Raw genomic sequence first — 24,936 nt, 5'->3', positions numbered from 1 at the left:
GTGAACACAGCTTTAAAGTTAAAAAAAAAAAGCCTGACCAGGAGGTGGTACAGTGGACAGAGCGTCAGCCTGAGATGTAGAGGACCCAGGTTTGAAACTCTAAGGTCACCAGCTTGAGCATGGGCTTACTATCTTGAGCACGGGGTTGCTGGCTTAAGCCTGGGGTCACAGACATGACTCCATGGTCACTGGCTTGAAGCTCAAGGTCACTGGCTTGAGCAAGGGGTCACTGGCCTGGCTTAGTCACCCCCCTCCCTAGTCAAGGCACATATGAGAAAGCAATCAATGAACAACTAAGATACTGCAACAAAGAATTAATGCTTCTCACCTCTCTCCCTTCCTGTATGTCTATCCCTCTTTGTCCCTCACTGTCTCTCTTGCTAAAAAAAAAAAAAAAAAAAAAAAAGTTAAAAATAAAAGCTCTTTTTATAAAAGCCTTATATTCCATCCTACTTACAATCAGAAACAACCACTGTTAAAATCTGTGTACTAACCTGAATAGTCTCCTTTATTTACCCAATTCCCAACCGATGAACTAATGGGTGGCTTCGAAATTTTGAGTGTATTGCCTGACCAGGGGTGGCGCAATGGAAAGAGCATCAACCTAGGTAGGATGCTGCGGTCCCAGGTTCAAAACCACAAGGCTGCTAGCTTAAGCATGGGCTCATTCGGCATGAATGCATGCTCACCAGCTTGAGCGTGGAATCATCAACATGATGCTATGGTCGCTGTCGCTGGCTTGAGCCCAAAGATCGCTGGCTTGAGCCCAAGGTCACTGGTTTGAGCAAGGGGTCACTGGCTTGGCTGGAGCCCCCTCACCCCAGTCAAGGCACATATAAGAAGCAGTTGGTGAACAACTACAGTGCCGCAACTACGAGTTGATGCTTCTCATCTCTTGCTACACCCCCCCTTAAAAAAATAAAAATAAGTTGAGTGTATTTCAAACACTACAGTGTATGTGTTTGGATTCAACTCTTCACATGTAGGGGAATATATTTGTAAAATAAAATTCTTATAAAGAATTTCCTAGTTCAAAGGGTGTGTGCATTTATTAATATTTTTTTTGTTACTGAGAAAGAGAGAGACAGAGATGGAAAGGGAAAGAGAGTTTTCTATGAGAACTTTTTTCCAAGTTCTATTCAAATTACCTTCTGAAAAAAAACCAATTAATATCCTTAGGCTTAGGACTTACAACCCCCCCGGCAAGCAGTATGCCATGACATTCAAAGGGGCTGCAAAATATTTAACACAGGCATTAAAAGAACAAAGAATGTATCACACATTAAAAAAGAATTACATGTGTCTACTGTGTAACATGTATTTCTTAACCTTCCTTCTCTGCAGGACTCTCACATCTTCCTATAGGAAGTATTTTGTTGAGAGAGAGATGTGAGAGTCCTGGGGGGGGATGGGGCGAGGAAGGAAAGAGAGGGGTTGGGGGAGGGGAGGGGCACAAAGAAAACCAGATAGAAGGTGGCAGAAGACAATTTGACTTTGGGTGAGGGGTATGCAGTATAATCAAATGTCAAAATAGTCTGGAGAGGTTTTCTCTCAACATATGTACCCTGATTTATCAATGTCACTGCATTAAATTTAATAATAATAATAAAAATTTTCTGTATAAAAAAAAAAGAACTCAGAAGACTAATGGCACACCAGTGTAAGACGATGCCGCAGAATCGTGGAGTAGCTGTCCGTACTTCTTCACAAGAGCAGACTACATAGGCCTCACACACTGTATCAAGCCATGCTGCCAACTTACCCATTAATAGATTGAAAAAGCTTTTCACACTCTTCATTTGTAAGATCAGACCTGAAAACAAGAAAAACAGTGACAAAACATCCACTTCCCAAACCTAAAAACACCGGCAGGCTCTAAATGAAGTCACCACATTAATCTTTAAAAGCCAAAATCAAAATAATTGTTAAATACTAGATAATATTACCACTCTACTTTCCTAGAGGCATCTTTTCAAACTACATGAAAGCCACATAATTACATCCTTGTTTTGCTAATTAGACAAGTAAAGATGTTTTTATGTGGTCTAATGTAGTTTAATATTGTGAAGTATGTGTTCATATGCGAAACATTAAAGACCAGGAGATTTGAAGATACAAAGAATAAACTGATAGTTGCCAGATGGGAGGGGTCTGAGGTCTGGGGGAAACAGGTGAAGGGATTAAGATGTACAGATTGCCACATATAAAAACAGTCATGCACCACGTACCCTGTTTTACAACAGGGATGTGAAGTACAGAACAGGGAATACAGTCAATAATATTGTAGGAATTACGTACGGTGTCAGACGGGTACTAACTAGACTTACCGGTGATCACTTTGTAAGTTATATAAATGCCTAATTGTTATGTTGTACACCTGAAACTAATATAACATCATACGTTAATAGTAATTGAAAAAATTATTTAAAAAACAAACCATGAGATTTAGGCACTGGTTATTTCTCTGCTAGCCAATCAATAATTTTATGTACAGTGTAAATAAAGAAATGTATTTACATGCCCATCTTAACTACAGGCAGCTTTGGCAGATAAAAACAATACATAGAAAAGCCACATCCCTGCTTCATGCCATCACCTGCAAAGGTCTGGAGCCTGCTGTGTATTCAGTCAGAAGAGCTGAGATCTAGGGATGGACACACGCAGATCACCGCAGCCTGGCCTAATCTGCCCAGGAAACTATTCTGAGGCACCTTCATCAAACACCCTGTGAAGTCCTCCTAACAATCACCATGTTACTGAGGATTTTCTCCCCTTCTCCAGAGAAGAGGAATGGGATTAATCTGTGACAACTGGCTACAACCTTTAACTAAGTCAGTAAGATGGGTTTGCTCTTCCAGAAGTTCAGCAAAATGCAAGAACAAGGAGAGAGAGCCTCCTGTTCAGGATACCCCTCCATTTATTGGTATAACAAGGCATAATGCCCTCTCAACCTGCCACAAAAGCAGGCTGATGATCAGATATCAACTACAGTCCATTTCTGCTGCAGAAAAAAGTTTTAGGGTAAGAACACATCTGCCATTATTAAGTAGACACCTCTGATGCCCACTAAGCTAGCAAACACCTCTGGGCTCTCCCCTAAGTCCAAATGAGCTTTGAAAGCTCAGGTCTGTTTGGAAGTTATAATAATCCTTCTTGTAACATTGCAATGGTGCTCACCAGTCCCTTATGTGGAGGATAAACGGGCAGGTGGCCATGACTTATGAAGCGACAGTGAGACAGTATATGAGTTTATCCCTTCCCAGTATTCTGCCAGTTCAATCTGCCCAAACTGTGCCAACAAAAAACGAAGCCATTCAGGACCCACAGTCTTCCCCATGGATGCTGGAACCAGGATGGACAACCACTACCATCAGGAACAGAATGGATTTAGATCACTCAGCTGCACCCCAGCGACTCCTGACAGCTAGCCATGCCGGCTTGCTTCAGTCATTTCACTGATTCTAAGTAAATTGCTCCCACATTATCCATGGCTAAATTTTTTACTATTCCTTATCACTATTAAGGACCTTAGTTGTTAAATGTTGGGGGAGGGCTCGCACAAACTCCAGTCCCTCAGAGACCTGCCAGGAAAAACAGATCAGGTCATATGTTTGTTTGGTTGGTTTTTTGTTTGTTTTTTGTATTTTTCTGAAGTTGGAAACGGGAAGGCAGTCAGTCAGACTCCCGCATGCACCCAACCGGGATCCACCTGGCACGCCCACCAGGGGGTGATGCTCTGCCCCTCTGGGGCATCGCTCTGTTGCAACCAGAGCCATTCTAGCGCCTGAGGTAAAGGCCACAGAGCCATCCTCAGTGCCCGGGCCAACTTTGCTCCAATGGAGCCTTGGCTGCAGGAGGGGAAGAGAGAGACAGAGAGGAAGGAGAGGGGGAGGGGTGCAGAAGCAGATGGGCACTTCTCCTGTGTGCCCTGGCCGGGAATCAAACCCGGGACTCCTGCATGCCAGGCTGACGCTCTACCACTGAGCCAACCGGCCAGGGCCAGGTCATGTTTTGAACACGGGTGTTATTTGCACGCTGTCAGAGTTTTCTGAAGCAAGAGAACCTCTCAAAAGGGTATGAAAAATAGTTCACTCTTCCTTTGACTGAAAGAACAGTTTAAGCCTGGTATTGATGCCAATGACACGTGATGGAAAGGAGTGGCAGCACTGTCGCCAGTGGAGGGCACTCGCTCCCCTGCAACTCAGCTCCAGGTAACTATTAAAAAAAAAAGAAAGAGAGAGACCAGAAGTTCAGACTCTCACAATCTGTAAAGGTTTAAAATGTTTTAAAATGCTGTGTGCGCAAAACACAATTTTAAACCAAAAGCAGCCACAGGGCACCCCATGCTACCTTCTCAGGGGGACACTCTGTGGGTCCCATGAAGTCACACAGTGGAAATCTATGATAACCTGGGAGAACCAGGCATCCGAGAGGGAAGGTAGTAGAAAGAAGGCGGAAAGAGACCAAAGACAAACTTCTTGACCTCATCCAGATTTTTGCCTACGGCTCCTGTCCTCCTCCTTTTCCCTTCTAAACTGGAGAAGTTGGCTCCAAGCGTCCAAAATGCAGAAGTGAACCCAACATTAACAGCAGATCCTCTGCCTTATTCTACATTAGTTAATCCTTTGCAGGTTACCCTGGGATTTTAGCTGCTATGTATTACCTTGTTTTTCTAAGATGGTCTGATTCTAACTCCAAACAATTTACTTAACATGAACTTTGGGAACCCAAGCTGGAAATTAACCCTTATGTTGATCGCCATATTGTCAGTGTCTCTGTTCTACATGCCAGTAGTGGGTGAGTCATCAGTTTCAAAACGTCTCATCTATTCCTCCCTGTGCCCATTTATTCCATTAGTCATCAAGTTGTGCTGATTTTTTAAAAACAGCATTTACAGATCAATCCTCCAACCACCACTCTTAAGCCAAGCCCGCATCACTCCACAGTTAGCCTCCTGCAACAGCCTGAACTGGCGCAGCTGCCTGCTCCGTTTCCTTCTTCCCATCCGTGCTGTCAGCACTAACGTCCCAGAAAAATGGCTTGCAGAAAATGCTTCTGTGATCAAAACTGTGAAACGTTGTTCTGAAGACTCTTTGGAGCCTCTCCCTCAGCTCTAAAACTGTGGTGTTATCTGGGTTCCAAATAAGATTTCATTTTAAAAATTACATCTGCTACTAAAGAATTAAAAGACTAATGTCACAAGCAAATGTTCATCTTGGGGTAGAGACAGTTAAATGTAAAAGAACAAGTAGGAATATAATCCTTCTGAAGGCAGACATAAAACCACTTTACATTATGATTTTCTAAATTGTAATATTTACATTATGATTATTACCATTCCATTTGAACAGTACTGTTGATTACAGCTTTTTAATGCAGAATTATTTACAAAAGCATGTTGCCCCAAACAAAAAATACTGTATTTTGTGTGTGAAATCACCTAAAATGGATTACATGGCGGTATTAGAAGCTTCTAAAGTACACTAATTTTGGATGATAAAGATATTATGAATACTTAAAAAGTTTTATTTTTGTTAAAAAAGTTCAACCTTGCCTGACTCGGCAGTGGTGCAGTGGATAGAGCGTCAGACTGGGATGCAGAGGACCCAAGTTCGAGACCCTGAGGTCGCCAGCTTGAGCGCAGGCTCATCTGGTTTCAGCAAAGCTCACCGGCTTGGACCCAAGGTCACTGGCTCGAGCAAGGTGTTACTCAGTCTGCTGCAGCCCCACGGTCAAGGCACATAGGAGAAAGCAATCAATGAACAACTAAGGTGTCACAACAAAAAACTAGTAATTGATGCTTCTCATCTCTCTCCGTTCCTGTCTGTCCCTATCTATCCCTCTCTGTCACTGTAAAAAACAAACAAAAAAAAAAATGTTCAACCTCTTTCCAAATCAATATATGACATGAATCATTTTATTCTTACTAGGCCATTACATCACAAAACTAGTGTAGCTCTTTTAAAACCTCAACACCTGTAATTCATACTGAAGCAACACTGTGGTTGTAGTCATTTACAAATTCTACAGTAGAATGTGAAAGTATTTCAAAAGTTGTCTTTTAAAAATCTCCTTTCTTCCTTAAGTGCACCCTTACCCTAACAGTATGGAATAGGGGGTGACGGTGTAGATTCTTTTACTCCATTACTTTCAGGACGTCTAATGAGGACCACCTTTTAGGGGAGTAAAGGAAACTATCACTTCATTCTCTATTTAATACATATGACATACCTCTTGTGAACATAACTTCATACTTTAAACAGTTTAGTGAGAGACTTAAAGCATCAGAGCTGTGGCAAAAATCAGGTGCAATTTTACTGCATTTAATCAATACAATCTGAAGGCATTAATTTTAGATATAAAAGCAAATTTTAAAAGTAAAACAGTTTTATTTACACAGTGTAAAAACGCTGGCTCCTACCTTACTGGTACCACCCTTGCACCTGCAGACTCCAGATACTTCACATAGGATGCAGCAATGTAGTATTTCCCCAGGTTTTTCATTTCCTCACTGCCGCATTTTTGCATTAATATTCCTAAGTGACAAAAAAAAATAAAAAAAGATGAAGTTTTAATTTTAAGTAATTCCTTTTTTCCTGCTCAAAAACTGAAACACATCACAGTAAAAATCTCACTACAGAAGCCCCCCTTATCCAAAGTTTAACTTTGTGAGGTTTTGGCTACCGACAGTCACCCATGTTCTGAAAACATTAAATGAAAAATTCTAGAACGAATACATAAGGTTATTGTAAGGCCAGTAGCCACAGCCACCATCAGAGCCGCCGGGTCCGTGCAGGTTCACATTTGATTCGGACAGACGGTAATGAAACAACGGAACCAAGAACTGGTGGGCCATTATCTTTAATCCTAGGTCACACCCGGCGGGCAAGAAAATACACACAGCAGGAAAACACTTCCCTTTCCATTCAGGGCTCCCAAAGCCACTGACTCATCTGAGTATTCCTAGAATCAAAGGTTTCTACCTCACTAGCCTTATTCACCTCTGTTCCCCAGCTCCTTCTCTCTGCACAAACTCTGCACAAACTGGCTTCTCCTTCAGCACTCCGCCATCTTAGCTGCCTCTCCTCTGCAATGCTGATGACAGGATCTAAGCTAGTGTCCCCCCTCCCCTCGGTCTGCCTCATTTTATAGTGTAGAAACCAAAACCTTTAATCCAATATACAAATAAAGAAGTCTGTGATACAAAGCTACTTATCTGAGGCATAAATGGGATTCCTCATAAGAGTGCACCACCCCACATCATGCATCAGTCAAGGGTGTAGAGAAAAGCTTAGTTTTTAGAAGGATGTTGAAAAGATCTTAGTATTAAAAGGGTGGGAAAGGCTTAGTCTTTAATGACTTAGGCTATAAGGACCCTGCCTGCTTACAGCCCATCCCCCACACACAATACATACTATAAGCGCGCAAACATATATATCATATTTACAAACTTATTTGACCTACATTCCACCCCTTTTGCTCGCTTACAATCTAAAGCACAAGTATTCCTGCACAAGGAAATTAAGCACATTATACAAATTATAACAGCACAAATCATACAGTTTCAACAATTACAAAGGTACATTTCACCAGTCTCTGAGCACTTTGCCAAAAGCACAAGATGTCTTCGGACTTCTTTCTAGACATATGAAAAGCTTCCCAGGGTAGTGGGAGTGCCTCCAGCAAAGCCACACCCCACCCCCATCAGAGTATTTCACATTGTCCAAAATCCGTAAGTCCATCCAACAAAGGAGCCAGTGCCCACTCTGGTTGGTCATAGTCCAGGAATCAGTCCACACACATGGGGCCTCAGCCACCTCCCTCATCCCTGCTGTCCTGGCAGGTCTTACACTGTCCCAAGGAGCACATGACAATGGCAGTCAGCATTTCCATCTCTGCTCCAGAGAGCATGATGGCCTCCACTCCTATGTCCCAAATCACAGATCTACCAAGGCGTAGTAGGTACTCCTTGCTGCTGGGCTCTCACCTTCTGGAGACTATGGACAGCACCTTCAGCCTTCTCTTCCTCAGTAGAGGAGCTGAATGAACCACTGATTTACTGAGAAAAGAAGGAATGGTCAAAATGCACTGTGGGTCAAATAAGTTTACAAATATGATGTATGTTTGCTTGCTTATAGTTTGTATTGTGTGTGGGAGACAGGCTGTAAGCAGGCAGGGTCCTTATAGCCTAAGGCTTAGTTTTAAGACTAAGCCTTTCCCACCCTTTTGATACTAAGATCTTCTCACCACTAAGCTTTTCCCCACACTCTTGACTGTTGTATGATGTGGGGTGGTGCACTCTTATGAGGAATCCCATTTATGCCTCAGATAAGTGACTCTGTATCAGAGACTTCCTTATTTATATACTGGCTTAAGGGTTTTAATTTCTATACTATAAAATAAGGGAGACCAGGGGCTCTTGCTCTTGGTTCCTGAAATTAGCATTTCAGAGGAGAGGAAGCCAAGATGGCAGAGAGCAGAAGGAGAAGCCAGTTTGTGCAGAGTTTGCGCAGAGAGAAGGAGATGGGGAACAGAGGTGAATAAGGCTGGTGAGGTAAAAACCTTTGATTCTAGGAAACTCAGATGAGTCAGTGGCTTTGGGAGCCCTGAATGCAAAGGGAAGTATTTTCCCACTGTGTATTTCTCGCCGCCAGGTATGAGCTAGGATTAAAGGTAATGGCCCACCAGTTCTTGGCTCTGTTGTTTCATTACCGTCTGTCCAAATTCAATGCAAACCTACACGGGCCAGGCGGCTGTGATGATGGCCGTGGCTACTGGCTTTACATGCACTCACTATTTTGTAGCTATCCAGCTGGCATAAGAGATGCTAACTCTTTTTTTGACCTACAGTGCTTTACACCATTAATTCAATATAAGGGAATTGGTTGGGGTGCCTGGGATTCCTGGTGCCTAAGGGGGAGGAACATAAGTAAGTGCAGCGGAGGCCCTGAACACTATGGAGGTGGCACTATTCCTGCTGCCGCTTTCCCCCCTTTTATTCTCTTTCTTTTTGGAAACATGGCTTCTTTCTCTGCCTCTTCTCCAGCAGACATTAGCAAAATAATGGCCCCTCCCAAGCAGGAATGTAATCCAATCTCCACTTGCAATCAACTGCCCTGCTCTGAGTGGCTACCCAGTGCTATTTTTAACAATAAAAGTAGCAAACAAACAAACAAAAAAACACAAATTTCACAAACTCATTTTCCCAACAGTGGGCTATTCTAGTTCACAGGAGGGCCTCAATTTCCCCAGAGACATGGAAATCCCGTAATCCCCTGAGAACCCTTTCTTATAATTGTTGACCATTGGCTAAAGCAGTGGGTTTCCCCTGTGAACCTCATACCTCCCACGTCAGACAACAATTACGCCACACGAAGGAATTGGGGAAGGGTAAGGGAAATTTGGAGGGGACCCAACACTTGCTTTGGCCCTGTGGGAGAGTCGGAACCCTCTCCTAGTGTCAGTCTCGTTCATTCCACACTCGTTCTCTTTCCCACAACTTCTCACACACCAGTGGAGGGCGACAAGTCAGTACTCCAACCTATGGAGGGCCGATGTGATGGTCATGTCTTAGGGAGAGGCAGTCGGAGGGTCTGTCCTTGATAATCCCATCATCCATAATCCTATAATAATCCCATCACTCATTCTCCTTCCTGGAGCTGCAATTCATTTCAAGGAATTGATAACAAGCAAGGTCCACACCTGTGGTTATTTTCCAAACATTTCCATCTGCCCTTGTTCCCTTTTCTTTCTCTAAGATTTTTCTAAAGAAAAGTTCTAATCTTTTCTATTTTCCCTCTTAATACTATTCCTACCCCGTATCTTCCAAATGATGAAACATTTTGGGTCAGTATGTGGATATCTGAAACTAGTTTCTACTCTATACTTCCTCTAGCACTCTCTTAGGTCTTTAGTTAGTTTTTAGCTTTAAGCAATACAGTACCTTGAGATACGAACAGACCAGCATACGTTTGGGTTTTTTTTTAAGATATGAGCTGCGACTCGGTCCGTATTTTTGTTCGAGATCCGAGTGAAATTCCAAGATACAAGTCGTGATTTGGGAAGCTGCTACTAGTTGGCGCGTTGACGCACGGGTCCAGTATTGGCAGTTTGATATATGAGTTGACTGACTTATGAGCTCGATTACAGAATGAATAAAATTCATAACTCAAGGTACCACTGTATAATATTTCTATGAATTTTACTAGTTTTGTAATTTGTGGGCTTTAAAACGGTTTGCTCAGAGTTGCCTTTCAGAAGTGACAACCATCTGCTGAGTCCACCCTGGGATATTCACTCTCCATAGTAAAACCGGTCAGTATATACCCCTGACTAGGTCGGATCCAGAGATGGAAGAGGTTTCCCTCAGCTTCCAGCACACGGCCACTAAACCATATGTAGTTTACGAATTTCCCTTCACTTTTGCCCTCTGGTTTTAAGCCAGAAATTTCCAACTGAAATTATAGCAGAGATTTTCCTGATAAACAAAGAGAACCTACTAAACAGACAATTTACTATTTACATTTACACTTGACTTTTAGGCACAGTTCAACGGACAAAGGAAGGGGTGCCCCGTCAGAGCCTCTCAGGTGCTCACCTGGCCGTGTCCCTCAAGGGAGCTTAGACACCTCTTAGCATTGGTGGGTCGGTATAAAGCCCTGACTGGGATCAGAGAGTGTCTGATACCACCCTAAGCTGTACGAGGATCACCACAGAACCACAGGTGGCACCCACTCAGACTCTGTAGTTATTCACCGTGGAGCCACAAACTGGAAACTCAGGTGCAAGCACCAGAGATCCCCATGCACACACCAATCACTCATGGCTTTTCAGACAGAAATAATAAAAGCAAAGAATGAGATCTCAACACGGACAGACAGCATAAAGGTATCCCTGGAAGTCCAAGGCAGGACTGATTAACTTAGTCCCCACTAATGTCTTCCCTGAGAGCACAAACAAATGTGTCTCGGGAAGTCTGAGGAAGGATTTAACTCTCTGCCAATGTCTTGGCCCTGGAGAGCCTATTGCGTAAGTCCAATCGCATCTGATCCTTTTTCACAATAGTTCCAGACTGACTAGTCACAAATAGAAAAGCTAGAATTCAAAACAGACAGAAAACTAGAATTCAGTAAAGCAAAAGATTTGCCTTACTTACCTCCAGAGGTCAGAATTTATATTCCTCAATTTCTCTGGCAAATCATCGAATCTTAGGGACCGGGGTTGTCTGCCGAGTAGTTGCCCAAGACCCACAGGAAAACTGGGGCCCTGGAACATCTCAGGGAGCAGTTCTCCTAGAGATGCAGCGGGTCAGGCAACCTTCGGGAGAGGCCAGCCAGTCCAGGTGTTTCTACCCAGTGACTTAGAGCACCAGGTTCCCGGACAAGCCCCCAAATGTCATATTGTACTTTAATCCGTGGGTTACATAGAGACACTGAGGTAGGTTACAGAAGAAATTTTGAGGAGTTTATTAATTGTCTGGCTAGCTACATGGGGTACAGTCCCAAATCATGTAGGGCCTCATGCAGTTCTGAGCCTTGCTTTTATACAACATCAAATACTGGTTGGGATGGGTAAGGAGGGGCTTGTGATCTCTTTGTCCAGAGGTATAAGTCACTCTTATAACTTTAGAATGGGAGAGTGAGTCAGAGTATAAGAATTCTTAATTAAGGTACATAAACATTCTTTTCTAAAGGCTTTTAAGAAAAGCGAAGTGAAAGTATTCTCAGATAAATTCTATCTTTCTTGCTCTGTAGTTAAATTGACTTATCTGACCCAGTTGCCCTTGCAAGCCAGGAAGCTCCTGGATTCTTCTCTTTCTTTTCTCCATAGAAAGAAGGGGGTAAGAGGCCTGACTTTTCCTCTTTAAAATGGTGTTGCTAACACTAAATTTTAAAGTTCCTTGGCACCTTATCACATATTCACTTAATTCACAGAATTAAATATGACACTTCTCCTGAAAGTACACCCCTAGACTTCAAAAAATGAGTATTGGAGGCAGATCTGAGTTTTAAGCAGCTTCCTCTCTCTGTCCTCATCAGGGAGGACAAATAAGCCCCACAGCAGGTTTATAATAGCAGCAGTCTCCTCCACACAGCCTTAGACCTACCATGGATCTCAGAGTACAGACAGAACCTCAAATCTAGGAGGCCTCTCCCTTCCCACAGACTCAAAGATGTACTGTTTCCTTGACAACAAAGCAAGGGTGGAAATATTTTCTATTCACATTAGCAAAGCTACCTCAATCCAAGCAACCAACATCTTGCCTCCCCCACCCTAGGCTATTATAATAGTTTCTGAAAAGAATTCTCAGCATCTTTTCTTAAATAACCCCCACCATCTCCAACCAGTTCTCCACATAGAAAGAAATCTGATCATATCACCATTCATTTATTCACTTAGTATATATTACTGAATCATACTACACTGTGTCCGTAAAGTCAGGGCACACTTTTGACTGGTCACAGGAAAGCAACAAAAGACGACAGAAATGTGAAATCTGCACAAAATAAAAGGAAAACTCTCCCTGTTTCATACCTATTCAGTGCAGTTCGATGTGGGCTCACGCACAGATTTTTTAGGGCTCCTCGGGTAGCTATCCCGTATAGCCTCTACAGACTTGTCACTGACTGATGGCCTACCAGAACGGGTTTCTCCACCAAACTGCTGGTTTCCTTCAATTGCTTATTCCACCGAACAATGTTATTCCTATGTGGTGGCGCTTCGTTATAAATGTGCTGATATTCACGTTGCACTTTGGTCACAGATTCGAATTTAGTGAGCCACAGAACACACTGAACTTTCCTCTGTACCATCCACATCTCGACTGGCATGGCCCTGGGCTGCTCCACTGTATACACGGTGTTACATCATCATCTGCGCATACGCACATGTTGGGCAGATAAAATGTATTATGCTCACTTTGTTAAAGACGGTGCTGCCCACGAGGAGGCCATCACCCAGGTGATATTAATGTGTGTCTCTGTGGGCAGGTAGAATCCTTGTAGCCTGGGGCTTGGTTTTGGGATTAAGCCTTTCCCACCCGTTTTGATGTGGGGCGGTACAATCCAATCATGCCTCAGAGAAGTGTCTTTGTATTAGAGACTTCCCTATTTTGTATATTGGATTAAAGGTTTGGAATCTACACGATAAAATGGGGGCAGAACGAGAGCTTGTCCTCTTGGTTCCTGGGATGATTAGCATGAGAGAGCAGAGGGAGCAGAGCAGAGAGCAGAAAGAGGCCATGTGGCCAGGAGCAGCAGTCAAGATGGCGGAGTGCCGAGTGAGAAGAGAGTTGGTGCAGAGTTCATACAGGGAGAAGGAAGGAGATGGGGAACAGAGGTGAATAAGGTTGGTGAGCTAGAAACCTTTGATTCTAGGAAACTCGGAGAAGTCAGTAGCTTTGTGAGCATTGAATGTGAGTGGGTTTTGGAGCCCAGTGTGTGTTTTTACTTGCCCGCCGGGTGCAAGCTAGGATTAAAGACTATGGCCCACCAGTTTGTGGCTCCGTTGTTTCTTTACCGACTGTCCGAATCCAATGCGAACCTGCATGGGCCAGGCTGCTGTGATGGCAGCCCTGGCCACTGGCTTTACAGCACATCTGCCACATCATCCTACAGGAACTGGGAGGGTTTTCCTTTTATTTGGTGCAGATTTAACATTTCTATTGTCTTTTGTTGCTTTCCTGTGACCGGCCAAAAGTGCACCATGACTTTACGGACACACTGTATATATATATATATATTAGGCACTGAACTAGGTGCTGAGGACACATAAGAGAATAAAAGCAAAAACACCCACTGCCCTGTGGGTTTTAATTCTACTATGTGGGAAGAAGAAGAGAGAAGACAAACAATAAACAAGATAGAAAGGTAAAATATAGTGCATTGGTTGATGGTCAGTTCCAGGGAGAAAAGTAAAGCAGAAGAAGAAGGTGTGTGTTTGGGGGTGGAGGTGTCCTACCTATGCAGGGACAGAGTCTCTTAAATACACTCGCCAGGCAAGTCCTCCCTGAGAAGGTAGAACACGACACTGGATCCAAGACATCAATGAGATGAGGGGGCAAGCCATATGCAAACATCTGGAAGAAGGAAATGCAGGGTGAGGAAACAAGTGCAAAGGCACTGAGTCAGCTGTGTGCCTATGGCATTGCAAGGAGTCCAGATTAACCAGAGCTCTGTGTGAGCAAGAGAAGAAAACATTAGAAAATGGGAGCAGAGAGATAACAAATCAGCAGGGTGTAGCCTCCTTACTTAAGCACTTCAATGGGTTCCCAAATTTTCATAAACATTAAAAGACCCTGTGCTCTGCCCCACCTACCTCCCTTGCTTCCTCTTACACTGAAACCTCAGTCCCAACATAGTACTGAGTCACATCAAAACATGTCTATCCAGGGAGTACACCTACCCATGTCAACCACTACTGCATCATTTGGAATACTTTCAGTGTCTCTGTAGACCACATGAGGCATCATTTCTGTATGCCCAGCTTCTTATAAACAACTCGCTTTTTAATTTTTTAAAAAATTGATTTGAGAGAGAGAAACATCAACTTGTTATTCCACTTACGCATTCACTGGTTGATTCTAGTGTGTGCCCTGACCGGGGGTCAAACCCGCAACCTCATCATATCTGGACAATGCTCTAACCCAGGTGTGGCCAATAGTTTTTGCCCCCAGGCCAACTAGAAAGTAAAGTTTATCATGGTCCAAACGAAATATTAAAATTAAAAAATGTTAAATACAAAAACGATATGTTTAAGTAAACAAAATTTTATTATGTAATTTGTTTATGAATGAGTAAAAAATTTTAATATACAATATTTTAATAAAAATATAATTACATATCATATGCATATCCAAACTGTATCACAATCAATCAAAACAATATTTAATTAATTAATAAAATGAGCTGGAAGGGGTTATATCGCAAATAAAACAATTATTTTGTTTTACAAACAGCCTGGACACGTTTTCAGTTATCAACTGCAGCTATTGTCTATGCTACAATGCCCCTTAATGCAGCACACTTGACCCCAAAAATAAGGAATTGTTTGACCTTGGGTGCCCACTGGCAAATCCACCTAAAAGAATGTGGGTTTCACATCGCTGCTAAACGTCAAACAGTTCATATCGAGTACACACGAGTACAAAAGTTGTAAATCTTTATAATGGAATTTTTTTAAAAAATAAAGAAGTATCATGAATCCATTCAACCAATTATTGGAAGTTAACCCTAGATTAGTCACACACGGAATATTTTTCCACATATCACTATCTTCTTAAAATATCTCGATTTCCAATAATCAAAAACACTTCCACTTCTGAGTAGCTGAGATTTTAAAGTAGCGGAGAATATTCAAAATTTAATCGCAGGCCACATAAACTGATTACGCGGGCAGGATTCAGCCCGCGGGCCATATATTGGCCATGCCTGCTCTAACCAGTGGTCTGCAAACCACAGCTTGCAAGCCACATGCGGCTCTTTGGCCCCGAGTGTGGCTCTTCTACAAAATACCACGTTCAGGTACTACCTCGATAAGGAATGTCCTACCTATATAGTTTAAGTTTAAAATATTTGGCTCTCAAAAGAAATTTCAATTGTATTGTTGATATTTGGCTCTGTTGACTAAGGAGTTTGCCAACCACTGCAACCAACTGAGCAACCTGGCCAGGGCCACAGCTGGCCTTTTATCAGGCACTCAGTTAAAAGACATTTTTTTTAATTCATTTAGAGAGGAGAGAGAGAGACAGAGAGAGAGAGAAGAGACAGAGAGAGAGAAGGGGGAGGAGCTGGGAGCATCAACTCCCATATGTGCCTTGACCAGGCAAGCCCAGGGTTTCGAACCGGCGACCTCAGCATTTCCAGGTCGACACTTTATCCACTGCGCCACCACAGGTCAGGCTTAAAATACACTCAATGCCAAAGTTTGTTCAGTAAGACTTTCTCCTCATGGATAGGTAGGATCATCTTGATTGACAGAAAAAAAAAACTGGTAGAGAATTTTGGAGTCTCATAGGAAATGAAGTGGTACAGGGCAGGCCAGGGTGAGGTGCCACAGAGGAGGCTTGGGACACAAGCCACCAGAAAGGAGAAAACTATGTACATGAGAGAGAGCGGGTCAGTGCCACCAACCTATCCCTCTCCCCTTGTCCCACACATACTCACTTTTGCCATCCTGAGAAAAGAGCTCAGGCTATATTCCCAGTCCTTCAAAATGTGACCAAAATGTCACCCACACTTTAAAGCCATCTCATGACTTTTGTAGCTTCCTTGCCTTTGAATCCTTTGCAGTTCCTAACTTAATGCTTTGCAAGTTGTAGGTGTTCAGTTAACTATTTTTCCTTAACTTATCAAGGCGCCCAAAGCATACTCACTTTTTCTATATTTGACTCTGGACTACCACTGTTTCTAGGAAAGAGAAAAGTATTCTCCTCCTCTTTCCTCTTTTCCTCTTCCTGATAGGGGGAACTCAAAAATTAAAATTTTAGCTTGAGTAATGGTGACTGTGGCTATGGTCAGTGGGCATAATAGTCAATGCAAGTAAACGCTTTGTTCCAAGAACTGGGACACCTGAACAGGCCTATAGGACTTAACAAGATCTGCGCTCTGCAAGTGATCCACCTTTGTGCCCCAGAGGACCACAAGTGCACCCTTTTGTGCACCTTGAGATCTGTGAGCAATCCACCTTTGTGCCCCAGGAGACTACAAGCAAAGTCTTTGTACTCCAAGGACAGAACACTGGACCATGATCCAGTTAACTTTGACTATGATCGGATTAACTCTTCCCTGAAATCCCAAGTCCCTTACCTACCCTTTTGTTGTAGTAATATAATGTTATAGTAATTAAATATATAAAAATATAAAAAAAATATGGAAGATATATAAAGTAGTTAAGATATAATATTAAAATTAATTAAGGAAATTAAAGTTATGCCGTCTGGATAGGAATATAGTGTGTGCAGATGTGATAAACAGACTCTGACTTTCGAGCAGGGCCCAGGTAGTGTATGTGTGAAGTTATACATAGATAAGTGGCTTGATGTCATAACTCTGTAAGTTATCATAAACAAGAAGCTTCCCTAGGAATATCTTAAAAGTGGCTTGATGTAACATTTCAGTAGATTAACATAAAAAGGGCTCCCTTCAAGGAACTCCCAAAAAGGTGGTTTGAGGTGATAATCCTGTAGATTGACACCTGTTAGAAGGTGTTGGCCAGAAAAAGCACTAAAGCTGAGGGGCCCCCTGCTGAGGTAGTTGCCCAGACTCCAACGTGAACATGGACTGTCTCCATGCTGCTCTGACCAAAGACAGACGAGAGGAGCATGCTGACGGGGCCCCCTTAACCTGTACGTAGGCACACTAAAAGGATTTGAGATTAATAAATTCCTGTGTGATTCTTACAACTAACTTGTGTGTCGGTTGTGTTTTTCCTCCAGTGGTAGTTAGTGTCATCACTGATCAGTAGCATCCTCACAGCCACCTCAAGAGTACTCTTGAAGAGGCTGCCAGCCCTGCTGATAAGCAGGAGTGTCCCACTGCACAGGGAAGTAGAATCAGGGACGCCTGATCGACGTAGAGCTTGGGCTCTACTGGGACCCCTTTTCTTACCCTTTATAAAAAGGTTGGCTCAGTGGTAGAGCGTCGGCCTGGCGTGCAGGGGACCCGAGTTCGATTCCCGGCCAGGGCACATAGGAGAAGCGCCCATTTGCTTCTTCACCCCCCACCCCCTCCTTCCTCTCTGTCTCTCTCTTCCCCTCCCGCAGCCAAGGCTCCATTGGAGCAAAGATGGCCCGGGCGCTGGGGATGGCTCCTTGGCCTCTGCCCCAGGCGCTAGAGTGGCTCTGGTCGGCAGAGCGACGCCCCGAAGGGGCAGAGCATCGCCCCCTGGTGGGCAGAGCGTCGCCCACGTGCCGGGTGGATCCCGGTCGGGCACATGCGGGAGTCTGTCTGGCTGTCTCTCTCCGAGTTTAGATGATTTAGAACTGCAACCTCCCATCTCACCAGATTGCCAGCTATGGGGAAAAAGTGCCCGTGAAGATTCAATCTCTGTCTCTGAATTGGTAACAGGCAGCATGAAATCCGTTCTATTTTCTGGTTTCACTCCCTGCACCCACAATTCCCAACACATTACACAGAATCATATTTTGAGTTAATTCTCCTTGGAGAATCTAACCTCTACTTTCAATAGCCCTGAAATAAGGCATTCCCATTTCCAAATATTGATATACCGATTTGAAAATTGGGCACTACCAGTATGAATGAAAAAAAATGCTCATCTCCTTTGTATTTAGTTACAAAATAGGGTGCTCCTCTTCGTGGAAGAGAAAACAGTATAGATGGCATAGTATCACAGCTAAAACAAAACCAACCTTAACTGTGGACATAATTTTGGCGATTTTAATTCCAGGCTGACTTCCCCTGGGTAGCTTTCCCCTGCGTGCCTCAAATGTCTGTTCTGGCAATACAAATGGATTTTACAACATAAATTTGTTGGGAACGAAAAATAACGTGCTTCACTTTAACATCAAATAGAATTGACATTGTATCATATTTAGACACTGCTGCCCTCCACTGCTCAGAGTCCAAGGTGCACCAAAATTTCTCTAGTACCTAGTCAACTTGATTTTACATGCACAATGCATTGTATCTTGAAATATGCCCTCAAACCGGTGAAATTTTAATAAACACAATGAATGCACAGAATTTGTTTAATTACGTAGTAGGAGTTCCTATCTAAATGCAGACGACAACAACAAAGGTTGTTCATAGCTTCCTCCTCCCTCCCCAGTTTAGAGCCGAGGCACCAGTTCTGCTTCGGAACCGTCCAAATGGCGTTCTGGCGCGGCTGTCGTGCGGGGCATGCGGACGCACGTCTCATCCTAGTTCCTGGGTTATTTCCCAGGCCCGACGACTTCTGGAGCCACGGCAGGAAGCGCCAAACGCGGACATCGGCCCGGCCCCCGCCCGCCTTCTTACCGATGATGGGCTTCTTCGTTTTGGGGTCCCTGGGAACGGACACCTGGAGGCTCGCCGTCCCGCACAGCAACAGGCCCAGTGCGTACAGCAGCTGGCTGGGGATCATCATGGTGCTCACCGCCTCCTGCCGCCTTTCAAAGGGACTGCGGACAGGGCGCCTAGAGCGGTGGCCCCGGCGGGCTCGGAGCCGCGCGGGGGCGTTGACCAGGGGCGGTGCTGCGCCGCGGCGCCCTATGGGAAATGCAGTCCCTGCGCGCGCGCACACGGCGGCCGCGGGGCGGGGACGGGCGGCTCACCGAGGGTCTGTGCCCTGGCTACACTCGGCCGCGTTGTGCCCGCCACGACTGCGCCACCGGCGCGCCCGATGAGCATCCTCTACAGAGGCCCCGGAAACGGCTAGGTGGGCTGGATGGGCACGGGGTGGTGGTCTCAGTGACCTCAGACCTTCCCTTTCAGCTCTTAATCCATGTGATGTGGTCACCAGTGACTAAACTAGGGCGCCCAACCCTCAAAGAAGATCCTTCGGTCCCGCTCGGCCCCGTTTGGTAACCAGGCAGCCGGGGAGGCTGGCAAGAGATTCCTAGAAGGCACCTGAGAACTTGGAACCGACTGTAGATCCTGCACTCAGGCCAGACACTGCCACGTCGACACTCCAGCATTCAAAGCAAAGATAGGCCGAGACTATCTTTCTGCTATTTCTTTTCAGGATCGAAGCGTTTGGAGGAAAGAAGCACCAAGGAGGGGAACGTGATGGACAGAAAAAAGTCCCCAGGCGCATCGCCTCGCCTCAGAACTACACGGAGGAGGGACCAACTCCTGGGATCCTCTATGAAAGGGGCAAATCCAGGCCATTTGCCCAAGCTCGCAAAAGATGCTTTCTGAGGTCGCCTTGCGCCAACCACAGATTTTGTCCTATAAAAGGGAGACAGATACGATGGCTTTGGCTTCTGTTCATTACAAGTATTTTGAGGGTTCTGTTTAAATTTTTAAGGGATTTGGAATTACACTATTCTCTCTGTGTGTGAAAAACTATTGTCGAAATATGGATAGCATTAGATGGAAGTTCCCACCAGTAAGACCCAAAGTAAATTCAGAATAAAATTGAAGAAGAGTATTTGAAAATCTTCTTGAACACCGCTAAGTTGAAGAAGCAAAGCTAAATTGGGCAGTGTCTTTTTCACAAGAAATTTACGGTTTAGTCAAGAAAAAGAGACAAGAGAACATGACTTATGGAGGCAATCAGGGCATAGTTTTGGCATATTTCAAGAAGAGTGAATACAATAGTCTGGTTTGACAAGGAAATAATGCTTCTATAGAAGGGTGTGGTTTAGAGATAAGGACAAACAAAAGATATGGGTTAAAGGTGTTGTGAAAAGCCTTCCTTATTCAGCTGGTTTTGAACATAATTGAACAGAGGAGGAGACATTGTAAATATGAATTTGTGATTGTGGAGGTCATTTCAACATAGGAAAAAGTTGTTACCTGGCATTATACACAAAAAAATAAATTCCAAGTTGAGTCGAGTTGTAAATGTGGAAGGCAAAATAATATACCTTAATAAGAAAATACAGAAGTGTATATAATTCATACCTTGGTCAAAGTTTGAAAAGTACAAATCTTAATGAAAACAAAAGATCGCTTTAATTATATAATTTTAAAACTCCTATATAACTTTAAGCAATTTAAAAGTAAGGGGCAAACTTGGAAAATATGTTTACAAAATACAGATACTCAAAAGTGTTCAATTCTAGAATATATAAAGGACTATATAAGAAAACAATGAGAGGAGAAACCAGAGAATGCAGGAAAGGGCCCTGCTCTGTGATCTTACGCTCAAGCCAGTGACCTCAGCATTTCACACTGAGGGAGGAAGGGGTGACTGAAAAAGTTTGGAAAGTAAACCACAGCTGTGGTCCTTGTTATCAGTTCCCTGAAATAAACTTGCAGCACCAGCAAGAAGAATGGGTTATGTAAATAGTCAAGGACAGAGTCCAGACCTCCTCTCTTACCCTCTCCCCTCCCGGAGACACAAAAGTCACATAGGTCTGCAGTCAAAGAAATCAGGCACTTGTCATGTGAAAGCAAAAGCTGTAAAGGTATATAAGATGTAAGAAATCTAACTTTGGGGAGCTCATGTTTTTGGTACTACTAGCCCCATGTGCTCTGCTGGCTACTAATAAATCCTTCTTCCTCCATTAAGGTGTCTGGGCATTTATTATCCTCATTTGCAGCTAATTCCTTCTACAACAACAACCCAATATGAAAAGACAAAACAAGCCTTCATTAGTAATCAGATAAATGCACACTGAGACAAAGTAATATGTCATGTTCATCAGATTGACAAAAATGTGACAGCGTGTAGAAAAATGAGAACTCACTTAACACTGGTGGTAAAATTGTAAATTATTACAACCATTTTTTACAGCAACTAGGCAATGTCTGGTAAAGATGAAGATGCACTACTCTAACCCAGTGCTTTTTGGTATATATAGGTATATACACTAGAGAAATGCCTGTGTGTGAACAAAGAAATTTATACAGGTATGTTCTGTGCAGATTTTTTTTGTAATAGTAAAATACTAAATGCAATGTAAATGGCCATCAATAAGAAAATGAATTAATTGTATAGTTAATAGACTATTAGAAGACATGCAAATAAATGAATTGGAGCTGCTTATCAACAGGGATAAAGTTCTACTAATAAGAGATAATGGAGGTAAATTATGCTTGGACATTATCTAGAGGATAATGTCAACTGTCTAAACCAGAATCTCTCCACACATCTTCCAAAAACCATTCTTTGTAAAAGGAGTACAAATCAAATTACACGTTAGCAATACTAGAAGATAGAGAATACCACAAACATCAAATTACTAGAAAGTAAAGTACCAAATTGCCACAAAGCTTCCACTGCTGCTAGAAGACTAAATACTGAGTGGATGGGGCAAATCTTCAGAGAATCTCTGATAAAAATAAAAGGAGAGTGGAAGATATAAACAAAGCACGGGCAAAATTAAACCCTGGAAGAAAATCTCAACCATCAAATGCTAAGATACTGAACACAGTTTGGACCTAGGTGGGTTATATTATTAATTATACGAAAGAGGCTTGAAAATGAGAAGGACCAGAAATGGCAACTCCAACTAAGTATTGCTTCTAAGAGAGAATCAGCTTCATTGACAAGGGAGTAGTGCCTCTTCAAGACATGGCAGTGAAGAGAAAGAAGGATACCAGGGGGAAATCACGGATCCTGTATATACAAAAGTCATGCCAGCCACCTCTCCTCACCCCTGCACACACACCACTTCCACCACAAAAACATCTACTGAAGAAATTGCACTTCACAATACTGACAGAATAAAATGCACTTTTCAACCAAAAAAAATGTCTTAAAAAGGCCTAATTTTGTTAAAATCAAGTAAAATAAAGTTTAAAATTATAATTTAAGATTCTTAGGACAGTATACATAAATATGTGTATATGTGTATACTTACCAAATATAGATTATAACTTCAAAACCTAAGAACAAAAATGGACAAAAAGAGGAAGGAATGCCACAGGAGTTGACCAAATCAGAAAAAAAGTTTGAAGGAAAAGACAAAACCATCTTAGGAATAAAGAATAAATTACCACTGTCTGTCCAAAGCAGAAAATATTCAAGTAGAATATTAATAAAAAAGAGAAACAACCAAGGAAATGAAAATTACATAAAGAACCTTAAATTTAACCTTATATTTTAAGAACCTTAAACATAGTATAAATATGTATGTGTATACTTACCAAATATAGATCAGAAGTTCAAAACCTAAGAACAAACATGGAGAAAAAGAGGAAAGAATGCCACAGGAGTTGACCAAATCAGAAAAAAAAGTAGATAATAGGTGAGAGTCAAAAGGTGCCATTTAAAAATGACAAAACAGCCTGACCAGGTGGTGGTGCAGTGGATAGAGCATCAACCTGGGTTGCAGAGGACTCAGGTTCAAAACCTCAAGGTTGTAGGCTTGAGCGCAGGCTCATCCAGCTTGAACACGGGGTCGCTGGCTTGAGCATGGGATCATAGACATGACCCATAGTCCCTGACTTGAGCCCAAAGGTCGCAGGCTTAAACCCAAGGTCACTGGCTTGAGCAAGGGGTCACTCACTCTGCTATAGCACACCCCCCATCAAGGCACATACAAGAAAGCAATCAATGCCTGACCAGGCGGTGGCACAGTGGATAGAGCATCGGACTGGGACGTGGAGGATCCCGGTTCGAGACCCCGAGGTCGCCAGCTTGAGCGCAGGCTCATCTGGTTTGAGCAAGGCTCACCAGCTTGAGCCCAAGGTCACTGGCTGGAGCAAGGGGTCACTCGGTCTGCTGTAGCCCCATGGTCAAGGCACATATGAGAAATCAATCAATGAACAACTAAGGAGCAGCAACGAAGAATTGATGTTTCTCATCTCTCTCCCTTCCTATCTGTCTGTCCCTCTCTCTAACTCTCTCTCTCTCTCTGTCTCTGCCACAAAAAAATAAAATAAATTAAAATTAAAAAAAAAAAAAAGAAAGCAATCAATGAACAACTAAGAAGCCACAACAAAGAATTGATGCTTCTCATCTCTTTCCCTTCTCTGTTCCTCTCTCTGTTTCTGTCGCACACAAAAATAAATAAAATAAAATAAAAATAACCAACCAAAGAAAAGAGGAATAAAGGATCTGAAAATAGTTATAACCATACTCATAGATAGTAGATGTATAAATAGATATAGAGATATATCCTAGCTCAAACAGAGATAGTAAGGTAGAAAAGAGAAATCAGTGAAGCTTTTAGAGTTATGTAGGACTGGCAAAAAATTGGAGTGTATAAAGTACATGGTTCTGTTTTCCCATTGGGCATGTGCTGAGTTGTGGGATGCTACTGCAGACAGGGAAGATGAGTAAGAAAAGCAGGGTGAAACATTTAATTGTCTTGCAGAGCTTCAGACATCAAGTTCCATTAAAGGGAGGGAGCCTGCAACAAACAAAGTAGTTGATCTACTCTTCAAAACATTTGCCAACCTGACAAGGCGGTGGTGCAGTGGGTATATCATCAGCCTGGGATGCTGAAGACCCGAAGGTCACCTGCTTGAGCACGGGCTTATCTGGCTTGAGTGCACGGTTGCTGGCTTGAGCATGGGACCATAGACATGACCACATGGCCGCTGGTTTGACCCCAAAGGTCACTGGCTTGAAGCCCAAGGTTGCTGGCTTGAGCAAGGGCTCACGGGCTAAGCTAGAGCCCTCTGGTCAAGGCACATATAAGAAAGCAATCAATGAACAACTAAGGCACCGCAACAAAGAATTGATGCTTCTCATCTCTCTCCCTTCCAGTCTGTCTGCCCCTCTCTCTCTCACCTCTTGTTTAAAAACAAACAAACAAACAAAAAACATTTGCCAGATTTTGAACCTGCAGAGCATAGGAACTAAATTTAAAATCTGCATAAGAAAAAACATTCAAGGCTGAGAAAAAAGAGAATGTTGAGGATATCATTTAATAACCCAAAGGAACCAATCCTAAAGGAGGATTAACCAGAGATAAACTGAATCTTACCAAATCTGCAACCCATCTCAAGACCTTATTGAATTGACTAGCCTTTCATTCCTGTGACAAAAGATGGGAAGAATGGTTACTGATGATAGATATTACCTAAAGCCTCCAAAGTTAAATATAATGTTCAACATACAGTAAAATAATAAAAATATGTCACAGTAATTTAAAAATAAAAATAAAATGAGAGAGCCATTGATGATCCCGATACTGCAGTAGCAAGACAAGGCTTTTGTTTTAAATAAAATATGGTTAATGTAAATTAAATTGAGAAAAAGATGACCAAAATGGATGAGAAATTTTCAGCAAAGAATTGGAATCTATAACTTGTTTTTTATTCTAATGTGCCTTAAGAATAATGTCTCCTTGTTTGTATAAACAAGTTTTAACTTGTTTTT

At 42.8% G+C, this 24,936-nt stretch overlaps 1 protein-coding gene across 1 annotated transcript in view; it reads right to left on the bottom strand.

Moving 5' to 3' along the window:
* The window catches only part of GGH (gamma-glutamyl hydrolase), a 35,165-nt gene extending 15,973 nt beyond the window's left edge, over positions 1-19,192 (bottom strand). Inside the window, exons 1-3 of the mRNA XM_066378982.1 lie at positions 18,975-19,192; positions 6,422-6,536; positions 1,763-1,813 (exon numbers count right to left, since the gene is read on the bottom strand). Coding sequence (XP_066235079.1) covers positions 1,763-1,813; positions 6,422-6,536; positions 18,975-19,083 — 275 coding nt within the window. The 5' untranslated portion in view covers positions 19,084-19,192. The remainder of the gene's footprint in view (positions 1-1,762; positions 1,814-6,421; positions 6,537-18,974) is intronic.
* Between the last annotated feature and the right edge of the window lie 5,744 nt (positions 19,193-24,936).

Source organism: Saccopteryx leptura, chromosome 3, assembly GCF_036850995.1.
Source record: "Saccopteryx leptura isolate mSacLep1 chromosome 3, mSacLep1_pri_phased_curated, whole genome shotgun sequence".
Lineage (NCBI taxonomy): Eukaryota > Metazoa > Chordata > Mammalia > Chiroptera > Emballonuridae > Saccopteryx > Saccopteryx leptura.
The sequence above is the reverse complement of the archived record's forward strand: the minus strand, read 5'-3'. Positions and strand labels throughout refer to the sequence as shown.